The sequence below is a fragment of the Macrobrachium nipponense genome, chromosome 7 (genome assembly GCF_015104395.2).
Source record: "Macrobrachium nipponense isolate FS-2020 chromosome 7, ASM1510439v2, whole genome shotgun sequence".
Lineage (NCBI taxonomy): Eukaryota > Metazoa > Arthropoda > Malacostraca > Decapoda > Palaemonidae > Macrobrachium > Macrobrachium nipponense.
The window spans coordinates 44756986-44778644 of NC_061109.1; the positions used below are offsets into that span (position 1 = coordinate 44756986).

Below are 21659 nucleotides of genomic sequence, written 5' to 3' on the forward strand. Positions count from 1 at the left end.
TGGCTTTAATGAAAGGGATAGGATGGAGCTCGGTCGAGTAGCTTACCTGCATCGGTCTCCTGTTCCAGCGTGGTGATGACCGCGTCCCTCTGCTCACAGGTAGAGGGGGAGAAAAAGATGAGGAAGAGAAGCCAGTCACACTCTCATTCACTCATCCATTCATGCAGTCACACAAGGATGCGATGCTGTTCGGTCCGCTCAGGTGCTTGGTAAGCTACACAACCTCTGTTGAGCAGCCATCACGGGTCCCAAGGAAAAAGTGTCCAAGGACCTGTGGGCTATATCCCGAAAGTAGGAGGTGAAGGTGGTCTGGTTGGTCCAGACCCCCGCCTTCAGGACCTGCGCCACGGAGAAGTTCTTGCAGAACGCAAGGGAAGGACCAATGCCTCTGACTTTGTGGGCTCTCGGATGAAGGGTACGGATGTCGTCACTACCATCAGCTTCGTATGCCCTCCTGATCACCTCACGCAGTCAGAAAGAAAGAGTGTTCTTGGATACTTCTTTCTTGGTCACCCTGATGCTAACGAAGAGGCGTCGACACTAAGGCCTGAGGTGCCAAGTTCTCTTCAGATAGCGCCGTAGCGCCCTCACAGGACAAAGCATCATCTCATCCACATCGTTGTCAGTGAAGTCCTTTTGGGAGGGGATTGTGAATGACTCAAACTGGTCGTCAGGGACTGAAGGATTCTGAGTCTTCGCTACGAAATTCGGGACGAAATCGAGCGTCAAAGATCCCCATCCCCTGGAATGCATGACGTCAAAGGAAAGACCATGAAGTTCCCCTACTCTCTTCGCCGACGCCAGCAAGAAGAGGGTCTTGAGGGTCAGATCCCTGTCTGACGACTCTCGGAGTGGCTCGAAGGGACTTCGAGTCAGACTCCTAAGGACGAGAGTCACATCCCACCACGGGGGCCTGAGTTCCCTGAGTGGGCAAGACCTCTCGAAGCCCCTCATTAGAAGGGAGATCTCGAACGAGTTAGAGATATCTACTCCCCTCAGTTTCAGGACTAGGGCCAAGGCTGCCCTGTATCCTTTGACTGTGGGGACAGAGAGGAGCTTCTCTCGGCGAAGAAAAACGAGGAAATCCGCTACCTGCTGAAGAGTGGCTCTGAGAGGAGACAGACCCCGTCTACGACACCAACCACAGAAGACGGCCCACTTTCCCTGGTACACAGCTGCAGAGGACTGCCTGATGTACCCAGCCATCTATGTTGCTGCTCGGCGAGAAAAGCCTCTCGCTCGCAAGAGATGGTGGATAACTGGACTGACTGGTGGTACCGTTCTACGTGTGGCTGGCAGAGGAGGTTGTGCCAAGGGGGAATCTCTCTCGGCGCTTCCGCAAACAGAGCCAGCAGGTCCAGATACCAAATGGCCTCAGCATTTTGGAGCCACCAGGATCATCCGGAGATTCGAGTTGACCAGCGCTCTGCTGATCACCTTGCGAATCAGGCAGAATGGGGGAAAGGCAAAGACGAAGAGGTTGTCCCACGGGTGTCCTGCAGCCAGCAACTCCTCCAGGTGTACGCCCCATCCCTCGGTTGACGCGTCTGAAAACAGCAACATCTTCGGGACTAACTTCTCGAGTGACGACAAGTGGCCGATCACGACTTGCCACTGCTGAGCTGGCTGTTCCTGTCGAGACAGGAACTAATCGGCTGCCTCCCTGAATCTGCTGATCCGCGAGTCTGCGGGGAAGACTCGCCCTGCAACCGTATCGATCAGCATACCCAGGTATTTAATCCTCTGCTTGGGCTCGAGATATGACTTCTCGAAGTTTACCACGATCCCCAGATTGCGGCAGAACTCGAGGAGCCGATCCCTGTCCTGTAGCAACTGCGCGTGGGAGCTCGCCAGGACTAACCAGTCGTCGAGGTGCCTCAAAAGACGTATCCCTGACGAGTGGGCCCAAGCAGACACCAGAGTGAACACTCGCGTGAACACCTGTGGGGCGGTTGAGAGACCAAAGCAAAGTGCCCTGAATTGGTACACCGTCCCGTCAAGGATGAAGCGGAGGTACTTCCTGGAGGATTGATGAATGGGTATCTGGAAATACGCGTCCTTCAAGTCCACCGAAAGCATGAAGTCATTCTCCCTGATGGAGTCCAGCGTGGAGCATGCTGTCTCCATCATGAACCAAGACTGGAGAACGAATCGGTTCAGGGGAGAGAGATCTAGCACCGGGCGCCAGCCCCCCGAAGACTTCTCCACCAGGAAACTACGGCTGTAGAAGTCCGGTGACCGATCCCTGACGATCTCAACGGCTCCTTTGCTCAGCATGGCTTGGAATTCCTGCTGAAGTGCTACGTCCTTGGATGATCCGGAAACTTAAGTCTGAAGGTGGACCGGGTTGGAGGTGAGGGGTGGCCGAGACTCGAAGGGTAGTAGATACCCCTCCGGAAGGACGTCTACTATCCAGGTCTCTGCTCCATAGCGCTGCCATGATGCCCAATGGCTCACCAGGCACCCCCCCACTTCCGGCAGCAGGTTAGGGGGAACGCCGTCCCTAGCGTTTCCCACCTCTCTTCGACTTCTTCTTCCCAGCTCCCCCTCGTGAGAAGGAGGGCGGGTGACGGTTGCTCCTTGAAGAAGTCGAAGGCAGAGTCTTTTCTCTGGGCTTCGACGATGCGATCGTCTTGGCCACAGAGGAAGCGCTAACCAAACTCTTGGCCTTGGCCGCAGTAGCTCAAGGCTGCCCAGACGCCTTCGAGACTGCCTGGTGGACTAAACAGTCACTGTTGTCAGTGCGCCATCGTTCCCACCATCTCTCCTGGGAAGAGAGAGGAGGAACTCCGCACCGGTCCATTGCGAAGACCCAGAGCCACCTCACGCCCAGCCGCCCTGGTCACTCGGGTGAGGACTGCGTCCCTACGCCGAAGAACCAGGTTGGCCCACAGGTTTGCCGTCTGGTGGGCTAGGTAGGAGATGACTCTACCTCCAGAATGGCACAGTCTCCCAAAAGCCGGGTCACCATCAGGAGTGATGTTTCCTGAGGTGGCCGCGACCTTAGACACTGAGGGACCACAGGTCTAGCCAGGAGACTGCTTGGAATGCCGCCATGGTGGTCAATTCCAAGGTGAGTGCCTCTTGCTGCGAGAACCATAGGTTCTCCGACAGGAGCTGCAGCAGAGACACCCCCAGAGTTAGCCTAGCTAGCTCCGGGTTAACCTGTTTGGGCGGCAGAGGGTCCTCCGATGGCACGTAGAATCTCCTCTGTCACAGTAGAGGCGGGGGACATAGCTTGGATAACCTGCCAGACCGTAGCGAACCCTCCTGTCCGAAGACGAGAGCGTCCACCTGGCCCAGCACCGAGTCAGCCAGAGCAGATCGCAGCAGACCCAACGTCGTCCTGGGTTCCTTCTTAGGACACCAGAACGACTCGAGCCTGGACGTAGGCTCAGAAGGTGGGAGCGACGATCCTTTCCCAAGGTCGTTGTTCTGACGAATCAGCACAATAACCTCCGAAAACGACCTCTGGATCTCGGAGTGACTGCGTCCTGCGGAGTCGGACCCTCAAGTTCCTCCAGCAAGAGCGCCTCCCGAAACCCTCCTCCTTCAGAAGAAGGAACCGCAACAGACCCCTCCCGGTCTCCTCTGGCCACTTGCGTAAACGATCTGGTCAGTCCTAAGACCGTGCCAGGCTCGTAGGGCATCATGGTGGGACTGTGAGGAGCGCTCTTCCCACAATCACTCCGGTTCGCCTTACTCTTCCCGGTGTACCCCGAGGCAGAACCGGTGTGCTTGGGGGACTACAGACGATCGCCAACCCACGGTGGCGATTGAGCTGCAGGCCTGGTCACGCGGCTCTCTGGGGGAGAGTGGCTGGACCGAGAACAGCGGCTCCGGTCCCGAGCGTCAGAGGAGCTGCTGCTGGTCCCCCTACCCACCCGGTCCCGGTGGGAGCGGCGGTCAGGGGACTGGCAGAGTCCGCTGTCATGGTGGGAGCGGGGCCTGTCCTCATGGCGCGTCGTGCCGCTGGAACCGGCCAAAGCCAACCCCGTCGACCAAGGGGACCTCTTCCTTGCCTCAGCCTGCAGCCAGTCTGGGACTGTAACGTCAACCCTGGGTACCAGCGGATCGCCATGAGAGCGATCGCTGGTCTGGCGGAAGTCCTAGGTTCTGGCGCCGATCGAACTCGGAAGCCTGAGCCTTGGCTGCACGGTCACCCGTGGGCGACCGCACACCCGGTACCTCTCGCGAACGAGAGGCCAAGACGGAACCTGATGTAGCGGCAGAGCCCCTCGCACCAAGTGAGGAGGTACTGGTGCTAGCCGGTACCCCTCTGGTCCCCGTCTTCTTCTTCCTTGCAGGAGAGACGGGCCCCGCTCGGTGGACCAACGGAAGACCCCCCTGTCACACCGGAGTGAGACGGGCCCTTAGAAGTTCCCGAAGGAGACTTCTTTGGGGGGGAGGAGGTGTCCTTCTTCCACGGCTGTGAAGCCTTGGAAGTCGAAGGGGAAGAGGCGGCAGCAGACGACGACGATGAAGACACCTTCCTCATCTTCATCTTCTTCTTCGTCAGCTTCCTCAGGACAGTCGTCAGGTCCTCTATCCAGGACGGAGCCGGGGCAGTTGCCGAAGCAACACGGCCCGACTGCACCTGTCAGGAAGGACCTGCGACTGGAGCAGCAACACCACGGGCAGGAACGACATCGGCAGGGGTTGGTCCAGGGACAGCAGGTACAGCAGGAGGCGGGGCAGCGGCCAGCAAAATCCTGGGTACTGGCGGCAGGTCCAGGGGCGAGCTCTTGGGGCACCGGAAGTCGGGGGCTGAGGCGAGAGCGGCGAACCCGGGCGGCGGTGTTACCATGGTTACGTGCTGTGTACACTAGATGAGGAGGGGCGGCATACCCCAGGGTCGAGACGGTGGTGGTAGTGGTGGTTACCGCACCGTGAGTTACCAGTGCAAGGCCACTAGCCAGGTGATGCAACAGCCCCCGAACACTCGGTGTCCCCTGGAGTCCCAGCGAGAACCAAACCTGACCGAGGTCGTCACCCGCAGCAGGCACACCTGAGGAGGCAAAGGTCGGGTTAGTAGGGGAGGTTCCCCCTCGCCCGGGGGGGGAGGGGGGGACAAGTCCCACCCCGAGCAAACAGAAGACCCCCGAGTACATCTGAATGTCGTGGTATCTCGCACCTCCTCTACACTCGATGGAGCGAGAACCCGCCCCCCCCCCCCCCCTCCCCTGAAGGGGAAGGAGCCATACGTGGGAGCTGAGATGGAGGAAGGAAAGAAGACGACGTGTCCGTGACCAGGGGAGTAGCCGGAGAACTTCCTGATGACTCCCTGGCAGGCTTACGTCATTTCCTCCTCCCCTCATATCGCGCCCACTGCTCCTCCGACCACAAAGAACAAATATCACAAGGCTTGGTGCGAGAGCGTTCGCGCCCCCGACACCGAGCATATAATTCATGAGGGTCAATCTCAATAAATGAGCGGAAGGCCCCACACTTATGGCCCTCCACACCAGGGCACAGTCTGCGGCTGATGGGGGGGCGTGGGGAACTCTCCAGCTCACGAGAATCCATAATTAAATGAAAATTACCAAAGTCACAAGTACTTACTGGATTTTCACACAAATACACTAGAAAGAGAAGGCAAACCAAAGCTTTGAAGTTACGAAGCATGCGACGATGGCGGTCAGAGAGAAGTGGAGAACACGCCTGTCACCCAGCGCGGCCGAAAGCAGAGATTCTTCACTCCCAGTCGTGCGGTGCGCTGACTGTCGGACAAGCAGTTAACTACCGAACTCCCTTGTTCGAAGCTTACGACCAGTTCCAGCTGCCTCAAGTCACAATCCTATTGTTAAAGGACTGATGGTTTGTATTACGTATCAGAACAATCAACATTTATAGTACAAATGGGGAGACTTAGTCAATAAAAGTATTCACATCCATTTATTTTCCCGTCATCATCACAATACAAGTATTCACATCCAATTATCCTCCTCGTAGTCGTCATCACAATAATTATTCACATCAAATTATCATTCTCCTCGTCATCATCACAATACAATTATTCACATCCAATCATTATCCGCAGCGCCTCAGTGGCGAGGTTGGTATGGTCTTTGCTTGTCACCTCGGTGGCCGCGAGTTCGATTCTCGGGCATTCCATTGAGGTATGAGAGATGGGTATTTCTGGTGATAGTTCATTCTCGTGTTCCGAAGTCACGCAAAGCCGTTGGTCCCGTTGCTGAATAACCACTGGTTCCATGCAACGTAAAAACACCATACAAACAAACAAACAAACAATCATTATTCTCCTCGTCATCATCACAATACAAGTATTCATATCCAATTATCATCCTCCTCGTCATCACCACAATTCAAGTATTCACATCCAATTATCATCCACCTCGTCATCATCACAATCACAGATACTTTTAGCTTCGTATCTTAAGCTACGTCACTGATTTCAATATTGTTCAAGTTAATCCTAAACCAATTCTCCCTCTTGACTGACTCATAAATTCATCACGTGTTTCGACCACACCATTTCTTCCGTCCCGAATGCTCGCAATACTTTAAATCAACATTTCTTATCACATTATTTGATACGTGATCTATTCTGCTTTCTTCTTATTCATACCATTCAAAACTCTGTCTTGTCTTTCTCAATCACATTATTACATTATATTTCTTATCACATTATTTGATACGTGACCTATTCTGCTTTCTTCTTATTCATACCATTCAAAACTCTGTCTTGTCTTTCTCAATCACATTATTACATTATAATGCACCACATTCACGTAGCTGAACGTACTCCACAAAGAGAGAGAGAGAGAGAGAGAGAGAGAGAGAGAGAGAGAGAGAGAGAGAGAGAGAGAGAGAGAGAGAGAGAGAGAGAGAGGTTCTCAAAACGCTTGAATTCTTCTCCCTGGAAACCATAAAAATAAAAATCCCTTTCGTGACAGCACTTTCTAGGAGTTGGAATCCTATAACCCGATAATCGTTATCCAAGGGCAAAACAGAACTTATTCTACATAATGGTAATCCCTAGTAACAGAACAGTCTTCCTATAAATAGAAAGGCCATATGCAGAGATGAGGAGAGGAGTTAGAGAGAGAGAGAGAGAGAGAGATTCAACCCAGTCCTCTTTTCCAGCACGACGAAGGCCAAATCTTCTCTACAATACTTGTAAAACTGAGCAGAGGGTTAATTTCAAAATCATGAGGAGATAAAAAAGTGCAACGTTCATGAATTTAAGAATTTTGTGACTTTTTTTTTCTGTGTTATTTATGCATATATATGGGTGAGAGTCTGTGGGAGGGGGGGGGGGGAGATGTGTATGAAAGTGACTATACTCTGTTTTTTTTTCATCTGTCCATCTGCCTGTGGTGTTTTTGTATGCAACACTGCGTCCCGGGCTTTAGATAGTTACGCTATGTGTAAGTTTTAGGTAAATAAAAGGATATCTGGGTGTACATTGCAACTGAAAAGTGTTTTAATAATTTACTGTATGCCAATTACACCGTTAATATTCGAAATAGGATATTATTATAATCGTTGAATGTAAGCTGAATGTGACTATCTAAAGCCCGGGACGCAGTGTTGCCATACAAAAACACCACAGGCGGGTGGACAGATGAAAAAAAACAGAGTATAGGTAATGACAGCAAAATATATTCTGAAGCCTGACGTCATACGTACTACGTATAAGCAGCAACTTCCTTATCAATACAAATATCCAGGTACAAGATCCGTATTCAGTACCAAAAAGAGTAACTTTCATTCTTAAATTCCACGGGGAATAAAAATTAGGTTGCTCTGAAAAACACATAACTTTTATTGTGACTCAAAAACATAAAAACAAACAATCTACCATAACAGACCCTAAGCCATTCCCGGTAGAGGTAACGAAATAAATGCCATTCTCATCTCCTTAGTAACCACTAAACATATAATATCAGGAATAATATGATAAAGTTGGCAGGTCGCACAAAGGTTATCCTGTAGCAGAGACAACAAGAACCGGGAGGGAGGGGGGGATCCCATCCCAAGACCCATGGAAGAAGGGGAACATGACGACACCGCCACAAATATCCCCAAAACCCGATGAGCCCCGCGCGAAGCTGCGATTCATGGGAGGGAGGGAGAGATGCCAAGTACTACTTTTAGATCCGTTTCCGTCACTTCTTTCCAATTCAGAGCCACAACATTGTCCAGTAATCTTTTTTCGGATAAAGAGGCACGTAGCCCAAAGCACGAACAGCCTTGCAACCGACAGTAAACAAAGTAAGCAGAGGGGATTGTGTTCACGCCACTATATGCCGGTTTAACCAGCTAAAAACAGACTTTTAGAAACTCATGCACCTGACAAGACTTCCGCCAGGGGCTGTAGGTGTCTTTCTCCTTTGGGACGAGTTTTGACAGCTCGAGAAACTCAAGTTGCCCTTCTGAAATACCTTGCATCTTCAAATATATTGTATAACTATAGAGTCAATGCTGTATAACATAAGTTATAGAAAATCATTTTTAAGCTGTCGATAAGAGCAAGCAATTAACGGAAAACTTTTAGCGATTAGGTCTATAACGAATCTTAGAGAGCATCAATTATACAAATGACTATTAGGTCTATAACGAATCTTACATAGCATCAATCATATAAATGACTATTAAAATAATTAACCAAAGAACAGGGACACCTCAAGGCTATGCTGCACACACAAGATAATAAATGACTTCACCTTCCTGAAATAATTAATAAGGCACGCAAACTGAAGTTTCTACAGCATTAATTATGATAATGGGTCTTCATTTAAAGAGCTTATGAAGTCCTACTCAAGCCATCAGGTGAGATTTGATACAGCTTATTTGCTGTATTGTACATTGTTATCTAAGTAATTAGAAGATAGGCAGTTTATATCAGTTATATAAAACAGCCTGAATGCATGTAAGTGTTTAAGTATATACATAACTTTATGGTTCTGTTCCTACGGTTAAGTAGTAGATACTGTATATCAGTGTTATCAAGAAATATCTATTGTAAATCTAGAGCGCTTAAGTTTTTGTAAATAAGCCAGAGTAAACGCAAACATCTTTTCACAATAAAGTCCCACAAGACGCTGATTTAAAATTTGAAGATAATTTCCCTTTTTTTCGTATATACCCGCCTTTATATACATATACACATACATATAGAAACAAAAATTTACATTGATATATATAAATATTAAGTATATATGTGGATAGTTATATTCAAGGAAGTTTAAAGTAAAACACGATAACATCTCGCATGAAGTTGCTAAGGGTGCCGAACCGGCAGGGGTGAATGAGTGACGCTTTCACATTATCACGGAAGATAACTCTCCCCCCATACCCGCAGCCCTCCCCCCTTCCCCCGTCTCTCAAACCAACAGCCCTCTCCGGTTTGTTGGTTGAGAATAGACTGCCTTATGATGACAGACCAAAGGCTGCCATTAAGAAGGATTAAGTGCCCTGGCTATTAAGAGAGACAGACAACTACAAACTACAAAATACATTAGCTCTGAAACCCTTCGCTAACTACAATAGCTAATCTACCTTTGGACTCGAGTCTCTGGCCAAAAATTCAGTCCTTGGATTCAAGCTCTCAATGATGTTCAATTGCACCAATTCAAGTACGGAAAAATGTGCAAGAAAAGTTAACTGACTGAACTTCTGTAAAACCCAGTGTCTCATACCCACGAGAATATTCCTATATTTCTATAAAAATGAGAGCGCCATAAAACATATTATTCCAGCTAATTTGTCAATTTGGCTTTACTTTCGGCAAAACATTAAATTCCCTGGATAACGGAAATCGATCTGTATAAAGTCCATATTTTTAAAACGTAAGGAATCTTCATGTTTTAAATAATTCTATAAAAACGGAACGACAATGATTTAGCAGACAACATCCAGACGTAAAAAACATCCTGAAATTCAAATACATACTGAATACAGTATCAGAAAGAAAAAAAAACAGTACATGACAGGGTACAAAAAAAAAAGTAAGACATATACGCTGGACAAGACTGGTATCTTTTCAATCTCAACATTCCCTTGCACATACTAAGCACGTATATTTATTGTTTTTAACGGGCATTGTAAATATATGGCATCTACATATTTCTTCGTACAAGATACTGGATTTCAAAAGTGCTGAGGAGGTTAAAAAGAACTAATTCACCGAATTTGTGTGCCGTTTAAACACAACTTCGAAGTGCTGATTACCTTTTAAAAATTATATTCTATTCTGGGAGAGAGAGAAAAAAAAGCGCAAGGCCTACGTCTTAATACTCCAAACACAACACCACCAGCCAGGCTCCTCGACACATGCCCCTATCCATAGGCCTAAACTAACTATTACACATTCCACTATCACAGCAGCTACAAGGAGTAGGTACTTCAACCATTATGTTTTCACTGATGCTCTCGCAACTGTTACGTTTTACGAACTTAAAACTTATAACTAAAAATCAACTAAGACGACAAAGGTACGAATCACTGCTTAATACGTAAGCTTCATAAAGATTAAAATTTCATTTTTAAAACTCAAATATCCTCTATATAAAAAAGTTAGTTTTTATTCCATTAGTAAATATCGTGAATCCAGGGAATTTACGTATTAATATTATATAAATCATTTTTATGAATGTTCTAGTCATAAGTAAATTCGGTCAACCGTGATAAGAACACCGTCAGGTTCCCTAATGCAAGTAGTCGGGAAACAGTGTGTGAAAGAAGTAACATTTACTATATTGATAAGTCTTGTGACCTATAGCAATATTATTGCTTCAAAGTTTACAAGAGCTCCTATTTAACATCTTTCTGTAGCTAAATAGAAAGCACTAACTTTAGTACAGTTTCATAATCTTTTATAAATCAATCTCATACTTCAATCATGTTTATGGCAAAAGAATTATAATTTTTACGAATGTCAAAAGTTGTTATCAACGACTCTTATATGTACTTCGGCAGCAAACACGAAATGTACCATATTCATAAACTCAATGCTGACCTATCCCCTCAAACCGAGGCAATATAAATGATTGGCAGGCTAAGTAATTCGAAGGGTATCACGGCTATTAATCATGGGAATCATTAATGGTTTCGAAAGATCTGCTCCATCAAAAAAAAAAAAAAAAAATTCATCAACGGAATAGATCTTAGAATAGACTAAACTTCTGTGGTATAAGATTTTTAGCATAAAAAGGATAAAATCTAATTGTCATAAATTATAATGGTACATCTATACACTCACACAATTATTAATCCTAAAGTTTACGATAACGTAAAGGATATTTTCTGTCAAATAGAGAATATCCGGTACTGTTTCTTTAGGGGTTTCCCCTTTCTTTACGTACATACTCCTTTTAAAATTTCATGTGTAGAATCGTACGATTAGAATAATTTTTCGGTTGGAAATTCAACTCAAAACGATACTAATATTATTATTCATAATATTATATTATATATATTATATATATATATATATAATATATTATATATCTATATATATATATATATATATATATATATACTATATATATATATATATTACGATGCATAACAACACTATCATTAATACACATCCTTTCCCAACAATAATAAATCCTGAATCCAGGTCTTTTTGTTTTCTTTGGAGTTCGGCCCAGATCTTTATCTTCCAATTTCTTCTTGATTATGTCATCAAGCGGACTTCGAAGAAGAATAAAAACTCGGTAATCAAAATAATTACTTTGAACAGGCCAACGTAACTGCTTCCACACTAAGGAAACGCCTAGGCACACTACAGGCTGGACCCAGGATGGAATACTTTATTTAACCCTAGGTTGGAGCATTCTCTAAAAACGTCCACACGAGAGGATTTCTCTACATATTAACAGAACGCCCTGAAGCAAATGCTTACTGAAAGTTCCTACAAACGTATCCATCCAAACTACAAATACCAAGACCAGTCACAAGAACATTGAGCTTACTCTTACTCTTAGCGCTCTTGCATCAGAAAATACCAAACGTCACAATGATGATGCAATAACATGCTTGAGATACGAAATCTTCATAAACACTTTTACAAGACATATTTCATCATCATCATCATCATAATCGTTATTTGGAACTTTTTGGAAGCCCTATTTTCAGTTGTTTCATATTCTTATTTCGTTTGCCGTAATTTTTCATCGCCGTTTGAACTCTCGATGAAATGGCGAGCATAGCACCGCAAGAAGAATTTCTTCACTGACCAAGTGACTAAAGTGTGCTGTTAATTCTTTTTCAAATGAGAACGAAATCACTAAGGTTATCACGTACGAATTGTTAATGGGAAGGTATACTCCACTACTACAACATTTAATACCCCTTGGACGATAGCCCTCTGCTTCCGTGATAACTTTTATACAGCAATGATCAAACAGTTGTCTCCGTAATAAACGAGAGAGAGAGAGAGAGAGAGAGAGAGAGAGAGAGAGAGAGAGAGAGAGAGAGAGATAACGGCGCAAAACGTATTCGTCCCTCACGCGTCCTGCATGGTGAAAAGGGAAGCGGAGTCAAGTGGCCAATGGACAGCTGACTGAAGGTGCAAATCCACAATCACAAACCACATACGTCTTTACAACCGCATAGAAAAACAATATTGTAGTAGCAAAACCGTATTACTAAATATTATTCAAGTACATCCCTCTCTCCGTTTCATCTTACAAAAAAATTTAACTTAACTGCAAGAAGTTACGAACAAAAAATCTTGTAACTCCATGAACAACCTTGAGCATCACCTACTCATTAGCACAAAGTTACGTGCATTCTCAGAATACATCGGGCATGTATATTTCCCACCTCGGCTTCTCCGGATCTTGCAGTGTTTCGTATGAAGGTCACAGTGACTGCGGCTGTTACGATAACTGTTAAGTTTCAAACAAAGTGAGGATTACAGCAGACATTTTGCTTGGATATTAAATTATCCTCCGCCTTACACGAGAGCATGAAGCTTGCTGCGATACGTCAATTAAAAAAAATAAACAGGAAATGGCGTCATTTATTTAACGGTTAGTTCAAAATGGGACGTGCTGTAATATTCAACCTATTCATTTTACGTAAACAGCATTCACCTCCATCTCCAACCCCATAAAAAATAACAGTAACTATACCAAGGAGCAAATTAAATTCCGCAGCAACCCTGGTATTAGTGGCTACAGCAAGACAAGACTTTCCGTAGACTTCAAATAATACATACCACTAAGATTTAGACCAATTTACGCCTAGATCACAACAAGCATGAACAAAATTAATACAATTAGTTTCTCCTGTGTATAACCTGTCACTAGACGGCCAAAGCTTTACACAGAATAACACGTGACCTTCGATCGGCAACATCGCAACCAAGTCCTGAGCTTGCTTCTTCGAATCCTATCTAGTCACGGTAAACCGAGCAGAATACGCGACAGCAATGTTTTTGTATACTTTATAACAATAAGGTTATTTATAAATGCAATGTTTTTGTATACTTTATAACAATTAGGTTATTTAATATAAATGACTAAAAATGATACAGGAAAGTGAGAATGATTCCCAGTCGAATCTAGTTCATCCAGTCCGCTTTCCAAACACGCTAGTCACAAAAGGTCAAAAATCATTAACTCCAAACAAAATGTAAAAGGAATTAATCCCTCCAATGATCAAATATATTACTGACACGCCTTCAGACTAACATCGTATATCCCCAGCCTTGAATATGTCTCTGTTTCCACACTGAAGAATTGGAATGCGAGGGTTTCAACCACACGACAGAATAGCGTAGGTCATTACCGAGCTTGCGGTTTATGTCTATTTGATATCTAGAGAGAAAATCCTGGTCGCTATTCGTAATAAATGCATGTCCCTTGTAGTCGTTACCATGTGTCTTTTGGAGACGTTAACCTTTAGAGACCAAGCAAATGTTCGTGGAATGGGGTTGCTTGCCCATGCCCACTTCTAATGGCTGCCAACCACCATGACCAACTAACTGCAGTAGTACAGTACCAGGAATCTAGTTCACAGTCCCCTAGTACGATCAGCCAGACTCCAGCTAGCGAAGAAGGGGTCTTTAATGCTGTCTTCATCTTACTGGTATACACAGCATTAAAGAATATTGCAGCATACAGTTGTGATAAAACGATAATGAGGGCAAAATATATAAAATCGATATTGTGGGCCAATTAATATTAACTCGTGTTACATATTCCTGGTGCATTTTCGCCAAAAGGCTACATCAATTCACTCACATTTACTTATTTTTAATTCACTTGCTGCAGGTTGGTGTCATAAATCTAACAAATCGACAGATGTACACACAAGGAAAATATGGAAACATGATGCAATGATAAATAATGACTGAATGGCACAAGAAGGTGGAACACTGCCAGTCTATTTTTATTTCTCAGAAACACTCACACACACATGCACAGTAAGCAACAGAGTCTGTATCTCTTCACTTTTCCTCTTCTCAACATCTGAATTTCCAACAGTTTATCTTAAGCTGGCAACACGAATCATAAACAGCAAAAAAAGTTTAGATTATACAGTAATTTTAGTAAACGTTGGCACTGGGAACCTTTCAATATCCACAATGTACGTTCAGAAGAATTACGGAGCTCTGAAATTCTCTCTCTCTCTAACACACATATATAATGATAATAATAATAATTATTATTATTATTAAAATAATATTAAGCAACCTCTAAGGTAACAAAGTAGATGTGCATAAAGTATGTAAATTAAGAATGAAAACAACATACGTCCTGAGAATTGGCCTCTCATTTTCTTTGACAGAAAATCACACATTAGTAGTAGATCCTCTACAATTGCATACCTTCAAAGTTACCAAAATTGTGGAAGGAAAATTAACCAGCAATCTCTGGTGCCAGCATCTTGAAGTAACTATGCTTTTAAAAACACCGACAGACAAGAAGAACAATAAAATATAAGGAACTTGTAGTTTCGAAATGAGCAGTGGTAAAATACTATTGGATGACTAGTCCCAAGAACATTAAAGTCTGATACTACACATAGAAGTTTACAAGAATTTGTAATTTCTCATGCCTTGAACTAACAATTTAACATTGTTATACATACATGAACAAGCACTTTCTAGTAACATTCGATATAAATCAGTCATCACATGAATGTTTTAAGAGGTAAACTAGGAAGAAATTAATCAGCATGTAACTGAAGTACCCAGGTACTGCAGGCTACAAGAAATAATGATATGCTCAGTTATCTGACAAATGTGCAAGAAATAATGATATGCTCAGTTATCTGATAAACGTGCAAAGTGATGGATGTGACCAGTTAGTATGATTGTCAAAATATTTTGGATGATAAGAACCAAAATATCCATCCTTTAAAATCTGTCTGTCTTTTAATATCAACCTGTAGCAGTGTCTCCCGCAAGCAAGACTAATGCATGATATTTTCTTGCAAATGTTGTTTCTGGTCAGGAATCAAGTGCAACATTTTACAATGCTAAGAGTATATTCAACTCCCACCAAGGGTGGATCCTGTAAATAAACATTGACAGACTGTTTGTTCAAGTGAAAGTGGTAACCAATAACCACATGATACCACAACCTCAAACAACTTGAAACTTGCTGAGTTTTTACCATTTTACATTAGTTAAATTTCTACTGACACTGCTAGTAAAAATAATGTAGTTTCACAGTACTGTAATGTTTGTATACAGTACATATTCTATTTACTGGTACATGGAAAAACAATAGATACTGTAAGGAATTTACAAATTCATTTAATTATCCCAAGCAACTTTAGGCAAAAGCAACATATGCATTCACAACCTTCTAAAACCTCCAAGTACCTAAAAAAAATATTAAAATAAAAAAATTGTAGAGTACTCACCCTGATATTACAGCACAGGGACTCCAATTCATCTTCTTTGGTAACAAGTCCTTGTTGTGATCCAGAAACCAAGGTCACCCCCACTAAGGCAAAATAGGGGGCAGATTCACCAAATACAAGACGTTTGGTTGCCCGTTTCTTAGCCTCAGTCCAAAGTGGTGATGAAACTTTACGTACCAACCCCTGAACTAATCGAGTAGTTGCTGGACGAAGGCGATTCACAACACCACTTGCTCCAAATGAAGAACTACTGCTCAGATCCCCACAACTCTGACTGGCATTCCCTGCCCCCTGAGCACCCACCCCAGGTCCCCCTTCACTCTGCCACTGCAAAAGAAAAAAAAAGAATATTAAAATTTGAGAAGAATGCATTGAAAAGGAAATAATTCATCAAAAAATGTTCTACAATAAACAATGATCTTATCACCAAACAAAGCTCCTGTTGGGTGGGTGAAATTTAAAGTGATCCAGTCCTCCACTTACATATCTTAAATTCTTTCCATATCTTTAATTTTTTAGGCATAACATAAAAAATGCATGTAATACTCATTCCCAAAATTTCCCATACCAACTTGCTCTTAATCGCTACTAACCAAGAGAGAATAAAGATTAAAAGTACTGCACAAGAACTTGTCATATGATCAAAAGAAATCTTAAAGTAGTACTAATGTTACCCATAGGCCTATTTTGAGAAGTTGTGTTAAATTAAAAGCAGAGTAGCTACAACAATGACATAATGTTATTAAACAACCTATTGAAAGCCCTTCACTTATAAAATCATGTTGTTAATATTTACATGACTCTGCTCTCATGGCTTTTATGTAATGATCGGCCTTCATCAATTTTGGTTGACATAAAAATATTATCACCACTGACTAAAAAATTATCAATATACATCAATTTTGTAGGTAAAAGTAAAGATACTGTAATTCCTATGAATATCAGTGAAAGACTACATTAAATTATATGAACCAAATCATTTCAAAATCTAAAGCACTGATAGCAATGCATACAGTAACTGAAAAGGATACAAGAAAAAGTACGGTCAGTGAAGTAGCATGCGTATGCTGAGGGGAAAGCTGTTCAGGTCAACTCTGAACTGTGTACTGAATGTTGTAGATAATGGAATTGAAGAACATATGCATTTGGACTAAAATTTCTGATTTCTGAAATGTATGAACAATTGAGGGGGAGAGATGGAGCACAATAATATGAAGGATAGATCTTAGAAGAGGTAAAACATTTGTTATGCACCTTGGGAACACAGAATTTTGAAGAAGTAACTGTAAGTAACAATTACCAAGATGAAACGGAGACATGGGTACTGACATATAAAATAAAAGATATTCTGATAAGGTATGACAACAGAGTGCTAAGAATCTTGATTAAAGTTCAGTGGGAAGATTATACTATTACAAATATGAACAAGGAAGTTGCAGTTTGATGTGGTGTCCAGAGACTGGAAAACAGAGTTACTTCAAAAGACTGAGTTCATTTCAATTTGTCAAAGGGAATTATTAAAAGTTAGCAAAAAAAGATGGAGGTATGGCAATAGCATGACAAAAACTATTACAATGGTTAACAAAGTCATGGAAAAAGATGAATAAACACATGAAAATTGAGACAGACAATGTACATACAGAATAAAGCGGAGGACTCTATAATATTACGTCCAACCTTCCAAAGGGAAAATCTGTATTAATAACCTGGCCTTGGGTTGTTATAAGGCTACATAAACATAGATATATAAAGTGCCAAAGTAAGCATGTTTAAGACAAATGTGCGTGGTAACAACAAAAAAGAAAATCGCTCGCATAAACTAAGGCAAAGTCAATGATTACAGAGGCCTTTGAGTAACATTACGCAAGGTCACTAGTCTTTAAGCTTTTGTAATCTCCAACTGAACACTTCCAAAATAAGTTAACCTTTCCACAGAAAATCAATTCCAGTCTCAGCCCTGAAAGAGTATGGTAGCTATAGACATACAACAGCATGGGCAATATAGTTTCTCTATTTGCTCATTTGTTAATACTTTTGACTACCTTTTCCACATTTCAATGCATTATATTAACCTTTGAGAACCATACCATTCAACCACAGGAACTAAAGTGTTGGATATACTCCAGCAATGGGAAATTCGAAAATTAACAAATTTTACTAAAAACAGCCTTTTTACAAGTGCTTATTAACAGAAAAATGTTATGTGCTTATACAGTAATTTATTTCTTCTCAGGAAATTCCATTAATATAGTCTGCAACAACTTGAGTTGTAAAAGTCACCCAAGGACTACATAAATGTAATTTACTTTACTCAAAACTATGGTACAATATGTATGTATAGCTCAAAATCTTTCAATTGAGAATTCCCATTGATAAAATGGCTATCCATTATCCATATATCAGTACAGTGTATTGGTTAAATAAATAATTCCAACTAAATCACATCTCTCTGAATAAATATGGAAAATTCTCCTACAAATACTATTGTTTATGTTTGGTAATAAAATGCAAACTTTCGCAAAAGTGCAGCTTAGCCTAGAGATCCCTTTTATTAGATGCCTCTCTGATGTGTGCTTAAGCCTCACACCTGACAAGAGATTTTCAAGAGAGCAGTTGTCTTCCTTTGTAGTATTACGTACTGACATTCAGTGTCCAGTCTGACAGGCTTTAAGTAATAATTAATGTATCTGAAGACACCTTAGGCATAAAATATAAGCCTCTTACAAGCTGAAAGTATAGGATGGCTACTTAACACATGAGTTATTTCAGTAATTCTATGGATATTTAAAAAATATAATGCCCAATCACACCTACGTACTAACATTTTCAATTAAGCTGCATATGCAAGTTGCTTAACAGTAGGATATGCTAAATTGGTGAATCAGAAAGACAAACCTTTACAGTAAGATTTTTAAAATTTCAAATGGTAATTCCAAGTTACAATTCCACACGGACTATAAGAAACAGTTCCGCGAATATGTAAGGCATTTGGTAGCCATATGCTCAAGAAGGGATTGGCAAATGAAATATACAATAAAAGGAACCAAACTAACCAATTCTCCTCTAACCTAACCTAGTTGGTCGTCTTACTTAGTTTGGGGGGGGCAGAGTTCCTGGTGAAAGAAACTCCATTTATTACCAAATGTCCCCTGGAACACTGCACACACATGATAACATTATTCCAGGATGGCCAGCATACAAAAACAAAATCAGTTCCGAGGTTAATTACAGGTAAATTACAGTCGACCAAGGAATAATGAATAAATTCTTAATAAGCTACCAAAATACCATCATAAAAGTAAATTTCCTAGAAATTACCTGATGCAGACCAATTACTTAGATCTACTTTCAAATTTAAGGCGTGCCTCGATCCCAAAGGTAATTCTAATGAATACTAAATCAATTTATTCTACATTTTTCCTACCTGGATGACAAAAGGTTCTTTCCTTTACCCTTTCTTGTCAAAGGCAGGTTATACAGGCCTAGGACTACCAGAAAACACAATTCATGGCTAACAAAGTACGTACTCCTTGCTGCTGCTTACAATGAACCAGTTTGTATCTACTTTTCAACTAACCTTTCATAAAATAACCTGCCTTATATCTAATGCCCATGATTTTCTGTTCTCCACACATGGCTTAAGCTGGGCATGCACCAATTAAATGACAACTGATGAGAAACCTGTGACCTGTCTAGGAGCAACTAAGTAGGCTAAAGGCTAAGCTAGTTCGCTGTCCTATAGGTAGTAACTTATTACCAATCCATAGTACCTAACCCTAGGTACTGGGTATACCCATGGTAGTAGTTTTAAAAGTCTTGGTTTATTTTTAATCAATTAACCTAAGACCAGGCCAGTAAGCCTATTTTTAGGCTAATTACTGAAACAAAAAAAAAACAAAAAACAAAAAAAAGGGGTAGTACCCACCTTGCTCAGCTTGTGGCGGGCCTCAGGGGCTCGGACCTCTTGCTGCACTAGGGTTACTTTGCGCCTTTGGGCGTGTTGAAGGGCTCTCCGCCCGTGCTCCACAGCGCTCTCGACGATCGCTCGCAAACTCCACATTTTCCCTTCGGCTTCAGCCCGCGCCGCCGCCCACAAACGGGCGCCGCCGCCTACGTGAACCCAAACACCCACTTCGGCCCCACCGATTTTAATGTCAGTAAAAACAGTCACATCTTTCCCTGTCGGCTTAAGCCGACAGGCTCGTTTACCGGCGTATTTCAGCCCTGGCCCAGAGCAATATTCACCCGGAAACCCTCCTGAAGGTGAAAATAAACCTGCGCAGCAGAGATAAATAATTGAGTCTGGTAGGAGAAACCTGCAGGGTATATCCACAACGCAACAACTCAGAGCTCACTGCAATGCCTTGCCTTGATCGCGCTCAGCTGACTGACGTCAACATTCCCACATGTGCCACATCTCCTCACCACTCCATATGTGCCAATTCTCAATCCGGTTTATATCACGGGTTTATCGTTGTGGTTCGGCCTTTTCTCTGTCATTCTGTAACATCTAATCAAAAGCTACAAGCTGACAAGTAAGATCCGCTAAAGAGATCAATAAATGACTCTCAGTCTCTTATGATATTCATTATCCAATGGCAAAGAAGAAGAAAGTTCTCGTACACATCATGGACACCACTCCAGGTGGTGCAATTTCGGTTCCTTTAAAACACCGGATGGAAAATATGTTAAAGATAATCGTTCCATCATTCATATAAACAACATTATGAAAGTAAATGAAAAGGAATTAAACTATAATTTTATCTTCCACAAATAATGATAGACGTTGTTAAGGATACCAGGCGAATTTCTGTTCACAAAAGATGGCATTGTAAGAGTCTCCCACTTTGTCCGTTTCTAGCTATCAATCCGAAACGCAAAAATTATGATGAAAATGAGAATCACAAGGAATCTGCCGGAGAAAAAGCTAGTTACAAGAAAAAACTGAAACGAAAAAACTAACGACATCGTTCAAGTAAAAAAACATTCACCAAGAAGAAATGGAAGTACGATTAGGTCTATGTAAAGGTTGTTGAGAAGTCGTCAACTCAATTGCTATGCTTGAAAGAAGCACCATCAAATTAAGTTACAAGATTATTATTATTCGTATGTGCAAATATTGGTAAGGAACGATCTTAAAAGGTTGCAAAACAAATCTCTAAGCAAAATAAACGAAGAAAATATATTTCCTAATCTGTCAGAGCTTGAGGAAGCCTTAGCATCGTCTTCATTTTTCCCTTTAGTAAGTGGAAAATAGTTTAGAATTCCTGGGAGGGGATATCGCGACTGAGGACCTGCCTCGTATCACTACTACACTAGAAAGTAGAACGCAATTATTTTTCAACCAATAACAGCTAAGAGAAGTGATTAATGAAGGTGGGTATAATACTCGAGTGAAACAAACCCTCAAAAAGTAAGAATTTTCGTAGTTGCTGTAGTTTAAAAGTGAAAGAGTATAATTATTATTAGCAAAAGCAGAATGCTGTATTTAAGCCCCAGGCCCCCAACATGGAAAACAGCCCAGTATCTGAGAGTTATCTATAGAGCCATGAAAAAGAAATAACAAATTGAAAGCAATAAGACAAATAACAAATATACTATTAAGTGAAACTCCTGACTTTCTTCTTACAAAAAGTATTTATGTCAAGTTTTTGGTCTCAAAGTTAAGACGTGAGTTAGCTGCTGACGATCAAAACAGGGGAGTAATATACAAATAACGAATAAAGAATTAAAACATTTCCTCGGGATGGAAAGGTTTCCAAAATTCTTAAAAAGCTTTCTCAGTATACAGTTTTTTACGATAAGAT

At 42.3% G+C, this 21659-nt stretch overlaps 1 protein-coding gene across 1 annotated transcript in view; it reads right to left on the reverse strand.

The window, feature by feature from the left end:
* The window catches only part of LOC135217105 (serine/threonine-protein kinase Pink1, mitochondrial-like), a 73994-nt gene extending 53762 nt beyond the window's left edge, over positions 1 to 20232 (reverse strand). The window contains exons 1-2 of the mRNA XM_064252798.1: positions 19778 to 20232; positions 15853 to 16179 (exon numbers count right to left, since the gene is read on the reverse strand). Of these exons, the coding sequence (XP_064108868.1) occupies positions 15853 to 16179; positions 19778 to 19912 (462 nt within the window). The 5' untranslated portion in view covers positions 19913 to 20232. The remainder of the gene's footprint in view (positions 1 to 15852; positions 16180 to 19777) is intronic.
* Positions 20233 to 21659: the final 1427 nt, after the last annotated feature.